This window comes from Neodiprion pinetum, chromosome 6 (assembly GCF_021155775.2).
Source record: "Neodiprion pinetum isolate iyNeoPine1 chromosome 6, iyNeoPine1.2, whole genome shotgun sequence".
Classification (NCBI taxonomy): Eukaryota; Metazoa; Arthropoda; class Insecta; order Hymenoptera; family Diprionidae; genus Neodiprion; species Neodiprion pinetum.
Window position 1 is genome coordinate 11453547 of NC_060237.1, and position 17019 is coordinate 11470565.

At 37.1% G+C, this 17019-nt stretch overlaps 1 protein-coding gene across 4 annotated transcripts in view; it reads right to left on the bottom strand.

The window, feature by feature from the left end:
* CNT2 (Concentrative nucleoside transporter 2) overlaps positions 1-17019 on the bottom strand; it is a 32876-nt gene that overhangs the window by 1347 nt on the left and 14510 nt on the right. The window contains exons 1-13 of one of the 4 annotated variants that reach the window (XM_046630749.2): positions 9867-9947; positions 5820-5972; positions 5656-5712; positions 5473-5526; positions 5110-5278; positions 4848-5019; positions 4591-4756; positions 1659-1856; positions 1412-1573; positions 1202-1295; positions 948-1107; positions 464-632; positions 51-390 (exon numbers count right to left, since the gene is read on the bottom strand). In XM_046630749.2, coding sequence (XP_046486705.1) covers positions 51-390; positions 464-632; positions 948-1107; positions 1202-1295; positions 1412-1573; positions 1659-1856; positions 4591-4756; positions 4848-5019; positions 5110-5278; positions 5473-5526; positions 5656-5712; positions 5820-5855 — 1777 coding nt within the window. In that variant the 5' untranslated portion in view covers positions 5856-5972; positions 9867-9947. Of the gene's footprint in view, positions 1-50; positions 391-463; positions 633-947; positions 1108-1201; positions 1296-1411; positions 1574-1658; positions 1857-4590; positions 4757-4847; positions 5020-5109; positions 5279-5472; positions 5527-5655; positions 5713-5819; positions 5973-7765; positions 7953-8854; positions 9139-9866; positions 9948-17019 lie in introns of those variants that run through there. The other 3 variants (XM_046630746.2, XM_046630748.2, XM_046630747.2) reach the window with 3 other exon arrangements.

Sequence of the window (17019 nt, forward strand, 5' to 3'; positions counted from 1 at the left end):
AGAATGATCCAAAAATTTCACAAACACAAATGCATTCATCTTCTACTTACCAGCGATGCAAGCGGTCATGAAGCACACCGCGCTTCCAGTGATAAAAGCACGAACAGCCACGCTAGAAATCTGCGCCCTTTTCTCCGGTGCCATGGAAGCAAGTGCTCCGATCATGATGCCGACTGATCCGGGATTTGAAAAACCGCAAATCGCGTATGTTGCGATAGCTTCGGTTCTTGGCGAGAGCATATTCTGTTCTTTGTACTCTCCCATCCTTTGGTAGGCGACAAACTCGTTGACGATAGTTTTCAATCCAATCAATGTCGCCACGGCTTCACATTCATCCCATGGCACTCCCATGACCCAACTTAATGGTATGAAAATTTTCGAGAGGAACCACTGAAGCAGACATCGATGGTTTTTTGAATTAATTTATCACTTCGTGAAGACTACAAGAGGTTCAAATACCTACCTCGAAGTTTATATCTTCGTAGCCGACCAATTCTCCCAGCCAAGAAACTATGCCGTTTAGAAAAGCGACTGCCGAAACAAACGCCACAATGTTCGCTATAATTCCCAGGTATATTGCTATTCCTACATTTGCACCCTTCGAAGCGGCGTCCAAAATACTGGTATCTTCGCTGGAATAGTCATGGAACATGGTTAGTAATGACCCGAATTAGATTCGCCATTGAATTGGAAAGATGCACTTAAATATTTCGTTTGAGTGAATTGTTTGTTTGCAGACTGAAGTTATTAACAACGCCCACAATGACTGCCGATAATAAACAAACAACATAGGTAGGTCAGTGTGATGTTTAGTCTCAAGTTCACCATTTCGCATAGCACTGTCGATACCTTATCAAGCTTAATTTGTGAAAATTACGATCGCTCATAGTTCTCAAGTGCTTGGCTTTTTGTGTCAAAATTAATCTAATCCCCAATCAATGACTTACGATTTCTTCAACTCAATGTTCTGTCGGGTTGTTTTACTATTCTCCGTCTCCGGGTAGAACAATTTGGAATAGCACAGTGCTGCTGGAGCTGACATCACTGAGGCAGTAATTAGATGAGCAGGTTGAGCTCCAAATCTGATATAGGCAGCCAATACAGTTCCTATTGTATCAATCGTAAAATTCTAATCACACTCCGACCAACTTCTGAAAGATTGTTCTTGGATAGAACATGCTTTGAGTTTGTAGATACCCACCGGACACAGTAGCAAAGCCCGACGCCATGACGGTGTGTATTTCCGAAGAGGTCAAACTACTGATGTACGGCTTAATCAGAAGTGGCGACTCTGACTGCAGGCAAAATAGAGAAGATTAACAGCCAGGAGGAATGGTTAACGGCGGAAATCCCTCGATGAGAAATTGAATGTTTGTGAGAAAAAAAAAAAAAAACAAGTGAATTTAGTCACCATGCTCAGAAATATATTGGCTACAGCAGTTATCGATTCGCAGACCGTCGTTCCCATGACAGACTGCAAAAGCCCCCCTAGCTTCATAACCACCAATTGCATTGTGCCAAGGTAGTAAAGAATCTGGATGAAGAAGCTGAAGAAGAAGATGACGGGAAGACTCTGAAATTTTGAAGAGATTGTCACTTACATGTGGTCAGTCCCGATTGTTCCGTTCGGAACATAAAATTTAGATCTATAAACTTACGGCAAATGCGAACACCGCATAGGTGCTAACTAAGGTTTCGGAAAATACGAAAGTTGCTCCCTCCACCGTGTAGTTTAAAAAAGTTGCCATTTTGTCGGAGATGCATTGGAAAATCGCTCTGCCCACCGACCATCGTATTGTGAACAGTCCAAAGCAGAATTGAAGAATGATGCCCCAAAATACCGGCGTCCAGTTTATCTAAGATAAAACTTTGATTGATCATTAGGAAAATGTACGCCTAGCGATAAGCTAATAGTTCTCATTGAGCTACCGATTACTAGGCGCGTTTTTGTGATTACCTGTGAAAATTTGAACAGCTACAAAATGGAAACCATACTTGAGACAGATTAATCAAGAACAGTTTTTGGAAGGTTTATTCCAGCATAGCTTGAACACGTGACTATCCAAGTAACAAAAATTCACGGAATAGCTAGAGAACGTCTACAGATTGTATAAAGACGGTATTCAGGGTAGGCGCTCAATGCTGATTTTTGTCACGGTAACAAAAGATTCTTGTCATGCTTTCTATAGAAACCTACACTCAGAGAAAATTGTGGTTGACTTTACCATAAAAAATAGTGTGCTCAGGGGACAATACGAATTTATAGTTAATAGAACTTATTGCATTATGTTGTTCCGAACTATGAACTTATCGTTACATCTGACAAAAGTTGTATGGTTAACGGTACAATAATGAAAACCTGACCATATTTAAACATTAGTGCGATAAACGTGATAAACTTATCGTTACTCGGTTTATAATTTGGAAATTTTAGATTGCAATTTGTTAAATTTTACTATACGAGTTGAGTAGCTTCATCGTAAATGTATAGTAAAACTGGAAAGAAAAAAAATAGATGAGGAACTCGTAGATAATTCATCTCAACGAGTTTTCGCGAGCGCAGACACCATTTTGACAACATATCAGTAGCTACAACCGTTGAAAACGCATTTTGGATCGTTTAAAACCCAGCGCATTATCTTCCCTAATCGGGGTTCGAACCCCTTTCGCTTGCAATGTTCGGATTATGAGTCGGGCACCCTACCTACTACGCCAAACCACCTTATGAAAATCTGTGACTTTATTTGATTGATAATACAACGTACGGTCCATACGGACATGACGGGTACAGTCACTGAAAACTGATCAATGAGGTTGTTCCATTTATCAAGTGAATTCAGCAGAATTTTTAGTACATTCCAAGTACCGTAAATGAAATTTCCCAATATACCTGATACATTTACTGCACAATAAAGTAAATTCAAAATACCCTTTTGCGTATTTCCAACTAAGTTAAGCAAAATGACAAAATTATAATGCACATTTATTGAGAATGCTTAATAATTCACTTTGTAACACGAAATTTGTAATTCGACTACACTTTTGTGTTGTAAATGTGTCGTAGATTTTCAAATATTTTCAACAGTGTATGTTTAGTTGTTGAAACTATGTTCGAATGATCTTGTCTGAATAATTAATGTATCGGCGTTAACCATATTTAAGTCGAGTCAAACTATGTATGGTGCATTCAACTCTGACAAAAGTTGCAGGAATCATCTCGGGTGGTCTAAATACTTATCCGTAAATAGTTGATTATAAATTAGTTAATTGAACCATACTCTGTACTATCGAAGACTATAGAACAGAGGTCACCGCACTATACGAATATAATCCTAATGAACATCTGTGTATGGTGAACATTATAACAAAAAATTTAGTTAATTGTACGATTATTATAGTCCCTTTGACGTTCTTGGATCAATTATAAGTGTGTGGCAAAATTAACATTGTGTTTATAGTGCACCAAACGATAATTTGAGAAAATTCTACTATAAAAATTATCTTCACGACTATAATATTTTAACTATACAGATTTTTAACTATACGCGCAAATTTTTCTCTCAGTGTATGACGCTGCGCTCATTACGGTGACGTGACAGTTCATAGAAAGCGTGTGAAAAAATTTTTGTCAACGTGACAAGAGTCATCAGTGAGCGCCTACCCTAAGACGCGCAGGGCTTCGTGGACACTTTTTATTGTCTGGGTAAGAGGCGTGATTTGTGGTGAAAATTAAAAATGGGCTCTTGCTACTAAATGGGAATTCCCGTGAGCCACTTAAAGTGGTAATGAGTACAGTGAATAATATTTTTGTGGCCCGTGGGAAATTTTCAGGGCTAACGATGATCTCCTTGCGCGGTATAGACATACAGATTTAAAAAGTGATGTGAGTAGCTCGTATTATAAAACTATAATGTTAGAATTACATTGGATCAGAATTTTACCCAAATTTCTCTGAATATAATCTGTGAAGAAGAAAATTGATATTAGAAAACCGGGCTGTTAAGACAGTGCAATTAAATAGTTGCCTGAATTTTTACTGTTGGATTATAGAATGATAATAGTTATAAGATATGCAAAATGTTTTGCCTGCAGCCCGATAGTTAAACACCGTCGAAGTAAATTTACGTTATCGTATCGAGGAATGAAATCGACTCCCACTTATTGCATCTTGTACTTACCAAATGAACTTATAAAGCTCTTGAAATGCGTATTATACTTATCATTGAACAGAAACAGTTCGAAATCAGTAATTGGAATTTACAATATGAAATATGTCGCAAAGGAATACTCAAAGCTTGGATAATCTTTACAACACCCTCAACATAATCCTAAGCTCATCTGATATCGAAGAATATTTTATAAAAAAATAAGAGATCTTAACATATGAAATATACAGTTGCTTCTACCTTGGCTGCATTCATACATGGGAAGTAACATTTCACGGATCTCAATTTTTAAACAGTGATTCTTGAGAAGACTATTCAATTTCTCTAGTAAAAGTGCGCCGTGAGAAAAACGACCTTCAAACATTGCGTAATACCGTGCTGCAATGAGAAACTACGCTGCCAATTACAATACAAGCAAACTCACATATGCTGGATGCTTGGAAAAGATGAAACCAAGTCCAAGAAGCACGAAGACTCCTAGTAAACTGATCAACCGATCACGGGAATCGACGGTATCGATAACCATGAATACTAGTACAGCCAATAATATGGCCAAGTAGAAGACTGTGCTTCCAAATCTTTCGACGCATCTGGAATAAGAGAGTTTTCAATTGTTACTGTCATGAAAGTGACGGGAAACGATCAGCTAAGATCATCGTCATTCCTTTTTCATTAACTCACTTGATTGCGGTAAAACTTTTCCAGCATCGTCCAAGAGGTCTTAAACATTTGGCGATTCTTCTTCCAAAATATCTCCTTATGATATAGACATAAAAGAAACTTCCGTAAGTAATCACGAACAAAATTATCAGCAAGCCGTAGCCCTCGCACCATTGGCCCGATAACGATCCGTCTGTGAAGCAATAAAATTTATTGTGAATACGGTTTATTACCGTCCACCGTCGAAGGCCGATCGTTTGTCAACTCGTCTCGTACAACTTACATGTCACCCACCAGTATCTAGTAGCGAAACCGAAGTATACAAACACCCCCACATTTAGCACTAAAACCCATACTAATTTGAAAATTTTGGGGTGCTTTGAAAACGTGGCTCCTATGGCGTTGCGTCCTGTTGCAAAACACCCAGCGTTTAACTCTGGCATTTTATCATCCTAAAACACCAGAAAATGAAAACAAATTCTACTCACTCTGGCACACAGCTGCACTTCTTGTTGTTCTGTGAGCTATTTAAAAATATTTTTTAATTTGTCGTCGCAGCATTGTTTCATACGTATTGCAAAGGGTGATTGTTATCTCAAACAATCCTTAATACAATGAATACCAATTGGATTACAACGGAATTTACCTCGATATTTTCACGCTTGTCTGATTCATTTTCTGCACTGTACACTTGCGTTCCCTAGGAAAAAAATAATCGAATAAGCGCTCCATCACACAATGGTCACGTCTTCATGCATACGTGAACAACGTATTTGCATGTTAAACAAAAATGATGTACGAAGTTGATGAAACAATAATATTTTCGTACCTTCTGTTCCAGAGGAATTTGTAAACTATTTTCATCGTATCGCCTGCAGGATTCCTCCTAATGAGTAGTAATATGTTTTGTTAGATATACACATATTATATCAGTGCCATTAAATTTACATAATCTGGAAGTATATAATGTGCATTGAAAATATGTTTCTTCACCTCTTCAGTAAAGGCCTTATTCGTCACTCCAGGCATAATGGTACTTCACGCGATAACGTGCGTCAATGAATAAATTCTCTTTCTTATAAAGTCCATACGCTGTAACGATGGCTCAAAGCTCCATGATTCTGTTACATTTTCTGACACCACAATCTGAAACACAGTGGCAGTAGCTTTTAATGACGTACAGCAAACTTGACTCAAGCACCACGCTAGACCGAATGAGTAACCGTACACACCGGTATTTACGAGCACAACTTATCCTGATTACGTTCCCGATGATTATTTGTCAGATAAATTTGATCTCATCTAATACTAATTTTTAATTTATTGCTTTCATTTTGTGTTTGTCGCTTTTTCGGTGTTGCCTTGTTTTGCTTTCGAACACTGCTGCTCCTAAAATTTTGCGTCAACGACGAGTTTTTCACCGCGTTGATTAGAGACTTTGAATAGTTTTAATCTTGCTAATGGGCACGAGCCAGTGTAATCACACCTGTATGCATGTGCACACAATCTCTTTTCACTGTATTCGATCTGACACGTGTTGATAAGGCACGGAGGAAGGTTGTTATCTTTCCAACACCAAAGATATCAACGTCAGTCACCATTTGACACATTGTGAGTATCGATGCTACTAAGATTTACCTTTACTAACAACGGAATGAAATTACACATCATGTATTACCATAATGTTGTAGTAAGTATGGTAATGTATTATTGTAGTCAAATTAATCAGAATATTTTCTGGTCTGTTATAACGCCTCGTCAATAGTCGGTTTATTACACATAGTTGAAGAAGCTTCGTAATTTTTTGATAATAGATTATTGCCTGTCATAACAACTAGTTATCACTATCAAAAGTCTCATTATGGATAAAAGTACGCAACCGATACTACACGTACCGATTGTACAGAAAGTTTTTCTTCAGATAATTATCTTGCATAAAATTTACGCTGCGAAAAATCATCCTACGCAAAATTTTGCTACGATTTATTATTGTACGTAAAATACATATCCTATGCATCCTGCACAAAGTCAACCTGCATTCAAATATATTTTTAAAAGGTAAAATTGGTAGGCGTGGATTGCTTTCGAAAAAAATGTTGGAATACTAGGTTTGCATAAAGCAACACTTCGAATTGTATAGGCATGAAAGTCTATAACTTGGAGGTTATATAATGATAACTCGACATGCGCAACAAACTATAAAAATTGCAGCTTAATGAAACTGTTAGCCTAGCATCGTGTGCATACAATTAAAGAAGATGCACGTAAACATTTTAGTGGTCTATATACGTGGTGTTTGTAATTAAAATTATGACGATTTTGTAAAAGATTATATGGTGTAGCATAATTCTATGCTGAGTGATATTGAGCAGATATAATTTTGTATAGGATAGTTTTGTGTAGGATCATTTTGTACTATAGAATAATTTGCCTTTGAGTTTTTATTTTGTACAGATTAACTACGTAGGATAACTATTTCGTAAATTGTAAACAGGATAATTTTGTGTAGAATCAGCGCGTACGTGACACGTAAAAATATGAAATCAAGGAGAGGATCTTGCCGGATAATCTTTGCTGGACAATCCACGCGTAAATGATGTAAATGGTAGATAATGACCTAGGAAAAAAATGTAGTCAAAATCGGTAGTTCGGAAGCCGTTGTTAACAAATAATTCTGCACGCCGGTGTCAAATGGTTTAAGATCGAAAGATTTATAATTAATAAACAAAGCCTCACACAACATTCGAACTAAGTCCGACGGCTTTTTATATCCATTAACAATACTGGAAAAATCTTTGCACACAATCGATGTGTCGGAAGCTATTTGTTAACAACGATTTTTGGTGCGTTATGTTAAATGAGGTGTAACAATATTTTTCTTTTACTCTCAGTTGAGGACTACCGTCGACACGTCGCTGCCATTCTCCGTTCGGACTCACCTTGATTAAACGATCGGATGAGAAAATCGTTGATTGCCAGAGGCGTATGCGTCAATTTTTAATTAACAAAGGAACAGTACGGTCCGATAATAACCAGGGAATTTGGCGGGTGATTTAGCTACGCTCAGGTGCTTAACAGGATCTGTTAGAGATGTGGTATTCATCAGCAGACTAAATAAATTAACGAATCAAGTCAAATCAAAGAAAATTAACAGATCAGTCAATCATATGTTGTCCGTTGATTTTGCACATTTCGATAGTTCAGCTAAATTAGACCTTACAAGTTTCACGATACTTTTCTTCAATTTTAGTTTACTAATCAACAACGATAAATAAATCGAACGGTAGCGGCTAGCGAGAATTTCGGTAGAACACAGTCAAACGATAGATGTTTACAAGACGGTAGTCGGTAGCGAGAGTAAGCTGTAAGTAGACTTCAACATTATATGTCACAGATCGGCGAGATTTGACCCAATTTTCTTGTTGATAATCCGCGATTTGATGATTTGAATTGAGGCGATAAAGCACGAGTTGTTGAAATTCACAATAGCTCGAAATGGTAGTTTGACAAAATAATTCGGTAGAGTTTTCTATAAACGGTAGTTGCCAAGAGTGTTTTCAGTTTATTATTAAATTACAGAGACCGGTAACAAGAGAAGTTGTATTAGTTCAGTTGTTGTAGAAATTAATCAAGTACGTTAGCTTTCGAATACCTAACTTTCGAGAGGAATATTCAAATACGATAGTTTACAATCGAGAATACGAGAATATTAAATAACGTAAATTGCGATGGCTAATTTACGAATGAATTGTCGATAGAAGTCGGATACAATAAATTCCGGAAACCAAAATTCGAGAAACTCATCTAGCTTAAATTCAAAAGAGAATTCGAAAGATGATTTACGAAGCAAATCTTACATATAATTTACGAGAGAGGGAAAGCTAACACTAAGATACAATAAAATACACGGAATAACCTACGAGGTTGTTCAGAAGTTCGGAATTATTTAGCGAAGACATAATTAAGATACGAGAGAAACAAAAAACATGGGCAACTTCATAACAATTCAGTTGAGACAAAAGTCTTACCTTAGCCGGTGACTCAGGCACTCACTGACTTTATTTCAAATTAAACTAAACGATAGCACAAAAACATTAGGCAGACACGAAAGGCAGGAAGAGTAACGAAAACGGTAGAACAAAGGTAGAATTTACGAAAGAATGATGGTAGATAAGAAGCTTGGTGAAAGGAGAGGCAAAAAGAATTTAGCGGATTTTCTAGAATATGATAAGCGCGGAAGGAAAGATGCGTTCTCCTGGCAGGTTGAACGTAGAATAGATGGATCGCCGATCTCGCCAATCTTTCCGGCGTCATATATTTATAGAGATAGACTGCGCGCTCTGTGCAACGAGCTCAATCCGTGAGAAGATAGTGCGAACAAAATAACTGCAGACACTCCCTCTCACTTTGATCGGTGACTTGGCGCGGGAAATACATATCGATAGATTTAGAGATGTAAAAATACCGGTATTAAGATTCTCAGTAAAATAACAAAAAAAAAAATACCGGAATTTTAACTTAATTGACCTCATTTTTTTTCTTCTTATCTTGTGATGTGAAATTACGATTATAATGTCGTGTTACGGTAAAAATAGGGAAACAGCACCTATTTAAGATGCAAAAATACCGGTTCCGTTTTTTTTTTGGTGAATTGATTATCGCAAAAGAATATGACTGATCATTTACAAAATTACAACGGGATAGAAGTAGCGCGTCATTTTTTTCACCTTCCATAATCATAATTTTTATTTTTTTCAGTAGAAAGTAATATAACATTCACAGCCGATCATGATTATATTGATAAATTTATTATAGTTTCATTACAAAAATATGTGCCTGAAAAGATGATTCTTACATTTTTTCTTAGTATTTCTTAGAATGATTTTCTCAAATTAAGTATATATTTTATGATGTGACCAATATGGTAATTTTATTCCCGGTCACGTTAGCAGTTTGTGACGGTAAAAATACAGTAAATTTACCGGTCACGTTTACGTTACACGTTAATTTGCATGCCTAGATAGACTCATTCAAATATACCTTCCCGCTTGCCATATCGCATTCCCCGCATGGCGGCTACTCCCAACTCTTTCGATCGTGTGACAGAGAGAGGACTCGGCAGAACTAACTTTATCCTTCGATCTCGGCTCCAGCGACACCGTAAAACCCCTGACTGACCATGGTCTTTCGGACAGGTTTTGCAAAGAACAGAATTATCAGTGATGGGTACCCCCACGCTTGCATTAGTGTCGAAGGTTTTCGTGTCCCAAGCCGCCACTACGCGTCGTAGCTGTATTAGTACCGGGTCCGCTGTGAGTGCTTGCCCTTGCCCATTCGGGAGAAAAGAAAACGAAAGATACTTCTTTCTCTGTCGCACATGATACTCCAACGTAACCCCAACACTATGAGCGCACCTTGCGGCGTAAATCAAAACTACGAACTTGGACCCCACGGAGTAGTAAGAAGGAGACAACACTCGAGCAGCACTTGGCTCAAAAGTTGCCCAGTTTTTGGGGCAACGTAAGAAGAATTGTCAAGGTGCGATTTAAGCGCCTCTTGCGGTGTAAGCCCGTATAGCGCACTCACCCCCTTCCCCATATGATCTTATGATTCGCCGTTTGCAAGCCTTTTCCTCGGATTTAATGTCGGTTGAGATTAGAAAAGCAATCACTCGATTTTTACTGTTTTTTAGTCATTTCAGATGCGTATTTTACGACTTTACGGAGTATGTTTATGAAACGAAGGCTTATAGGTTACGATTGCCGCCCTTTTTTTTTACATTTTATAGCGAAAATTTCACTTTTTTCCGTAAGAGGCGCTCAAATCGCATTTAGACAATTCTTCTTACATTACCTCAAAACTGGGGACAAGTTTTATCGCAGAGTGTTGTCTCCTTCCTACTACTCCGTGGTCTACCCCGATCACCGGCATTGCAAACCCATAGAGTAGAAGGAGACATATCCCCCCATATTTCATTGACAGAAAGTGCTCCTATTTTTCGGGGAAAAGGGTGGCGCTGTTAACAGTGTGAAACCGCTATTTTCCGGCTAGCGAGAACATTGGAATAGATTTAATTTGCAATACAGAACTCACCAAATTTATCGACGAAGGTAGTATAGAACGGAACTGTATTACGTATAATCTTATAATTTAACACATATATTGACGGAAGAATATTGCGATAAGCCAAAAGTTACTAGATAACTCCTAGTTAGCCAGATCTAACTATATATCACTAAATTGTAAGTTGGACTTACCTGAGAGTCACAAAATCCTCTTACAGAATCTTATTATCGCAACAACTATAATTTAACCTGCTTAAATGTATTTTTAACATAAATATTAAGCAACAGAAAACCCCTAGAGTAGGTTTTCCGGGAAGGCTTAGTCTAACGCCGTATTATAAGCAACTCCACTAACACGGAGTAGTTCTGTCGGTAAGTAGACCATAGACGTAGTCAACACTTCTAACCCAGAACATTGCATGTACTTATTATATACAATACTTATATTCACATATGTGTGTGTGTGTGTGTGTGTGTGTTTATATATACGTCCAATAATAAGGAATATTAGGCACTGATATTGAAGTGCTATCCACTTACATTATAAATCGGGATAACGTCATCAATATGATGATATTCAAATATTCAATATCTAATCATTGTCTATTCATATTATCATTATTCACACTGAAATATATCTTGGTATCTGGGGAATATTTTCACGCTTATTTCCATATGAAATAGACCACTTTAGCATTATTTAAATTAATAAAAACATATTCGATTAAATATAGTACACTGAAAGAAATTTTATTGTAATATTTGCTTTTCCCCGTACACAAAAGTACAATAAAATATAGCATTTTAGGGACAATCGCGGTACAGTCGTGAAAAGTACAATAGTGAGTAACGAAATGCATAACATTTTTAATAATGTTTCAAAGATCATATAGTAATTCTTGCTTGTCAAAATAATATTAATATATATAGAAATAGTATAATGTCCTATTATTCTAGGAATGTTTATGATTGTACCTCGTTTGTCCCTAAAATGCTATGCGGAAAACCAAATATTGCAATAAAATTTCTTTCAGTGATATTAAACCTTGCTACAAATAACACTAGTTCAAGTCAGTGGGGCCACCGTCAGTACGACGCTACATCGCGAAGGCTGAATTTTTAGAAATGGTGCGCTCTATCTGGCAACGTTACAAGGCTTTGAGCGTTACATTCGATCGTGGATGAAAATGCCTATCAGTCAATATTATTTCACTTTGAATATTGAATATTAAGAATAAATCACTAAGGTGAAGGAACCCCGTAGAACATTGCCTTACTAATTGTACTCAGTACACCCCAAATATCTGTTCAGCCTTGCACACATGTGCCGTCTTTCGTACAATTATCTAAATCCCACAACTATTATATTATCCAATTATTCCACTATGAAATTGTATAATTATAAGAATATTCCAATTACGGAGGTAATATTGAATATACATGGAGCCACAAGCGAAAATATATTTAATATCAAATATTATGAACCCAGTAAACCGAGCCTTCGAAGCAAGCTAGAAGCTAGCTGGACCATGCTAATTCGACGAAGTGTGAGATTCTACGTATTCCAAAACAAGAATTTTGAGAGAGGCTCGAAAACTGTGCAATTGGCATTCATTTTTGAGGAATTGAATGTTAAATATCAGAAAAACCAATATTTACCTTACATTTTTGAGAAATCGGTATCAGGCGTGAAAAACTTATTTGGGTAATAATAAAATATACGTGTTCGCTTATTTTGGCCGAGGAAGATTACACTTCAGTTACCAGCAATCCTGGAATACAACCTCCGCTGGCCTGCATGATTTGAGATGGATTCAGCCGTATAAGGGTCATCCGTAAGGAGAACTCCCGATAACGGTAAAGTGGAAGATACCGCTCTCACGTGGAAAAAAGTGCACACATTTATTAGTACTTCAAGGCTACAAGTGCTCGTATTTCTTTTTTCTGTAGCCTATAAATCTCGTCATCAGATTGGCAGATCGATTAGCCGGTGTTGAAGGGTTGAAGATAACTTCAACTGTGTCGTTTGTGCGCTGAAATTTGAATTATTTTTTCAAGCTTCAAATTTTAATATGTTATTATGATAATTGCACTAAATGTACATTCGATTCTCAGAACAAAATAACGGTTTTAACTATTAACACAACCTCCTTTCAGAATGACTACAAGACTCGATGTGCGCGCCTTGATTCCATGGCGTGTGCCATATTATTATTATTATTATTAGTAGTAGTAGTATCTTCGCAAACCTGTTGGAAAATCTCCTCACATATACACTGAAGTACTAAACGGGGACTCTATTCACTCTATTCACGGGTACCGAAGACCTACATATATGCATTAGGGTAGTTCTTGTTTAGGGTGTTGACGAATTTGTTCTCAGCCGCCCTCTGAATCAACTTCAAATAACTCAAAAACAATTTACTACCATCATACCAGGGAATCTAAAGGAATTGCACACCTACTAAACGAAAAAAAGATAATTCAATAACTGTGTAGTAGCAGAAAATATTAGCTCCAAATAAATGTTTTATTTACGGTAAGTTATGAGTATCTTCATTACCTGTTAACGAATGCCTATTCCAAACTCTGAGCCCGAAGGTAAGGGGCCGAAAATCACCCCCATGTCAACTACGTTACAGAAAAGTGATGGAACGCACGTTTTCCATCGATATGCTGTTATTAGGATTCTGCCGTTCCACTCCTGATTCATTAAAATCACCCCTTTGTCAACTTATCGCGATAAAAATTAGAGTTTCACGTGTCAAAGTTGCTGGGCTCTATATCTAATATCCAAAGTTAACGCTGTTGATGGGATTGCCATGATCGGAGAATGAGCTCGCCCACGAGTCATATCCACGTTTCAACTCGGCTTTGCGATCCAACTATTCATGCTGTAATAATGTGTCGAGTTAAATAGTTTTGAGTGCCTGTAGAACGCTCAATATCATTCTATTCTCCGAATGTAATTCCTCGTGGCTTGATCGGCGTTTATGTCTATCGTATGTTAATGACATGTGTCGGTTGTTCCGCGATTATTTCATCAGCATTTCATTTTACCTCTAGTCTCATTTGTTCTTTTGTAGAGGATTTTGTAGTCTTTCTTCACCTTTAGAGGACGGTGACACCCGTATACGGGGGGGACGCATGATCGACACTTTACCCATAACAGTTTTAACATATTAGATACCTTTTTTATGCATTTTCTAAAGGAGACCAAGAATCCGAAATCCCCGTCCTCTAAACTTATTACCATCGCTCTCCTATCAATTTCCCAAAGAGGTACTGATACAATATATCGTATACAAATATCTGAAAAAAGTTTCATTTTACGCAACAAGAATGCCAGAAGATGTATTCCTGTATTTTAATTACCACTTATTGCAGGTATACATATCCTTGCATCATTTTCACTCAAAACAAAAGATTTTTTAACAATAAATAATTAATATAAACTGAAACTTGGATAAAGATGAGATTTATATAATTGTGTATGTCATAAAAAACGAGAAAATCCAAATATCATTCAAGGCCGATAAAAATGGGTCACGTATTGTAATTCAGTCTCAGGTAACCCTGTAATGTTTTTTTTTTTTTTTTCTATGCAATAACGGAATAACGCACATATTTCTGAAAATCTCAGAAGTTGTAATTTTCATTGATGACTTGGAATTATGTCCAAGTTGACCGATTTTCAGACCTATCTGGACTGGACTATTTTGATTTTCATTAGAAATGGAATTAAAAATAATATTAAACGCAGAAAATTGAATCTTTACTTTGGCTTTTATTCTAAATGTACGAGGAAGGGCCGGCTTTACTTGACTAATATCGCTAGAAGAGTGAGGGCTATTCTAGACCCCTTAGCGCCTTGAGGGGCCCGTGGGCCTCATTTTTCGGCCGCAAAAGCAGCGTGATACTTGAGAAAGTGCAGATAACCATACATCGCGTAAAGAGTTCTCTGTTTATGTTTATATTTCCTCTCCGGCACTTTCCACGTCGATTCGTTTTTGAACCCATGATCCGAAGGGGACATGATTCTAGGTACTAGTGATTCAATAATCCAATAATTTTGATCGATACCGCAAGGAATACCGTCGACATGTCGTACCGTGATATTAGATTCGATGTACGCAAAATATAACATCTTGCACTCGCCTTTCGTTTCATATCTGCTTTGTTTTGACTGTGATATTTAGTACAGGAGGTTGGATAGATTCAAGTGTGGCGGTGTTACAATATATTCCAGCGTCGCCTTACTGATCTTCGTCGCCCAGTCTTAGTCAATGAAACCGGCGTTCTTTCGGCGTTTCTTATCCCCGCCGAACTAAATTAGCATTTCCCCTTAACTGCTGATTTTTTCCATGTTCTCCTCCGCATCAGCTCCAGTATCTTTGAATCTCTTGTCGTGGATGCATCAGCTTTGATTTAACAATGAATCCAGCGCGTGGTCGACCCTCTAAAGTCAATCAGACGATAATCGTTGATATAATACTGGAGCACGGGGTGAAATATTCTTGCAGAATAAAAAAGTGGTTGGAAAATCTAAACCGATATGGGATGTAATATCACGTGAACTTGATAATAATATAACCTCAAGGTCGTTGTATGTATTTGTTACGTGCAACAGATATGGAGTGAGAGACAAGCTTTTACAGAAATATTCGAAGGATTCGAATATTGACGTATCGGCGAGCGATAGCGTCCACAGCGGTATTGTTTTTGATTCCTCATCTATTTGCGAGGCATCTTTAGAAGAACAAGATCCTCAGTGTCTAAGTTTCGCAATTCCGGTTTTGCGATCAGATTTCGAAGACTTAGTTACTGATCGATTGTACAAACGTACAGACAAAAAAAATAGAGGTTATCGCCAGCAAAAGGTGCTGAAACCGGGTAAATGGCAAGAAATGATTACCCACAGAATTTGGGATGCAAATCGCATTAAATGTGGTTTTAATTTCCAAAATCACTTTCTGTCTGGTGATGCGAAGTCTGGCTCCATAAACGGTACGTATTATTTCTTTATTATCACAACAAATTATGTTCACCTACCAATAGAAGTACGGAAGTACCGAGATTGATATGCTAATATTTCTGACAAAAATGTGTTGAATCATGTTATAATTATTACTCGAGCGATATAATTCCTACAGTAGAAACGTACCTATCTTCATTTCATCAGAATTGTTCCAATAGTCATCACATTTGACCCAACATTTTTAATAAAAAATATATACACCACATATCGCGTCGGTCATCAAACGTAGAAGTTAGCAACCGAACGCCGCAGGCCAGAACCGAATGCGGACAATTAGTCTCTGATGTAGCTACGTGCACCGTGCGTCTTGTACATACATCTACTCGTCCACCAAAGTTTTTCCCACATATTTCGAGCTGCTAAACCGAAGGAGAAATAACTTGAGATTTCAGTATGACAATAATTTTCCGACTTGAATTAATTTAAATAAATCCCTGTAATTCAACTTAATTTTGTTCATTTAATTTTTTTTTTAATTAAAATTAGTTTATTTAAATTCATGAATATCAATCTTTTCTCGATAATAATCTATTCTAATTCAAGTGAGTTTGAGAAAATTTTAAATTATTCTCTTGTGTTTCCTGTTCATTTGCATTGTTTTTACTTTCTTTCATTCAACTTAATTTCCTTAATTCATCTTAATTCACTTCAATTCAGGAGTTTTAATTTTTTCTCGATAATTCACTTCAATTCAAGTGAATTTGAAAGAATATAAATTCATTCTTTTGTATTTCCTGTGATTCAAAATATGTACATTTGTTTTAATTCAACTCGACTTCTTATTTCAACTTAATTTTTTTTTTCTGTAAGGAGATAATTCAGTATGGTTTATTTCCTACCGTGACAAAAGGGTTTGGTACGTGTGGTAAAAGGTACCTTCGAGCACCAATCAGAGAAGTAGTAGCCAAAGATCTGATGCACAAAGCCGTACACGTTTATCGGGCGGAAAAAGCAAACGACTTGATGTGAGAAGAGGATCCAGAACCACCGCACCTTTATTCGGCAACAGTTCTTCGTGTTGCAAAATATGAATATATCGCCAACGAATATTTGGATCGGGACCCATTGAAGGCATGTGCGGTTATGAAGG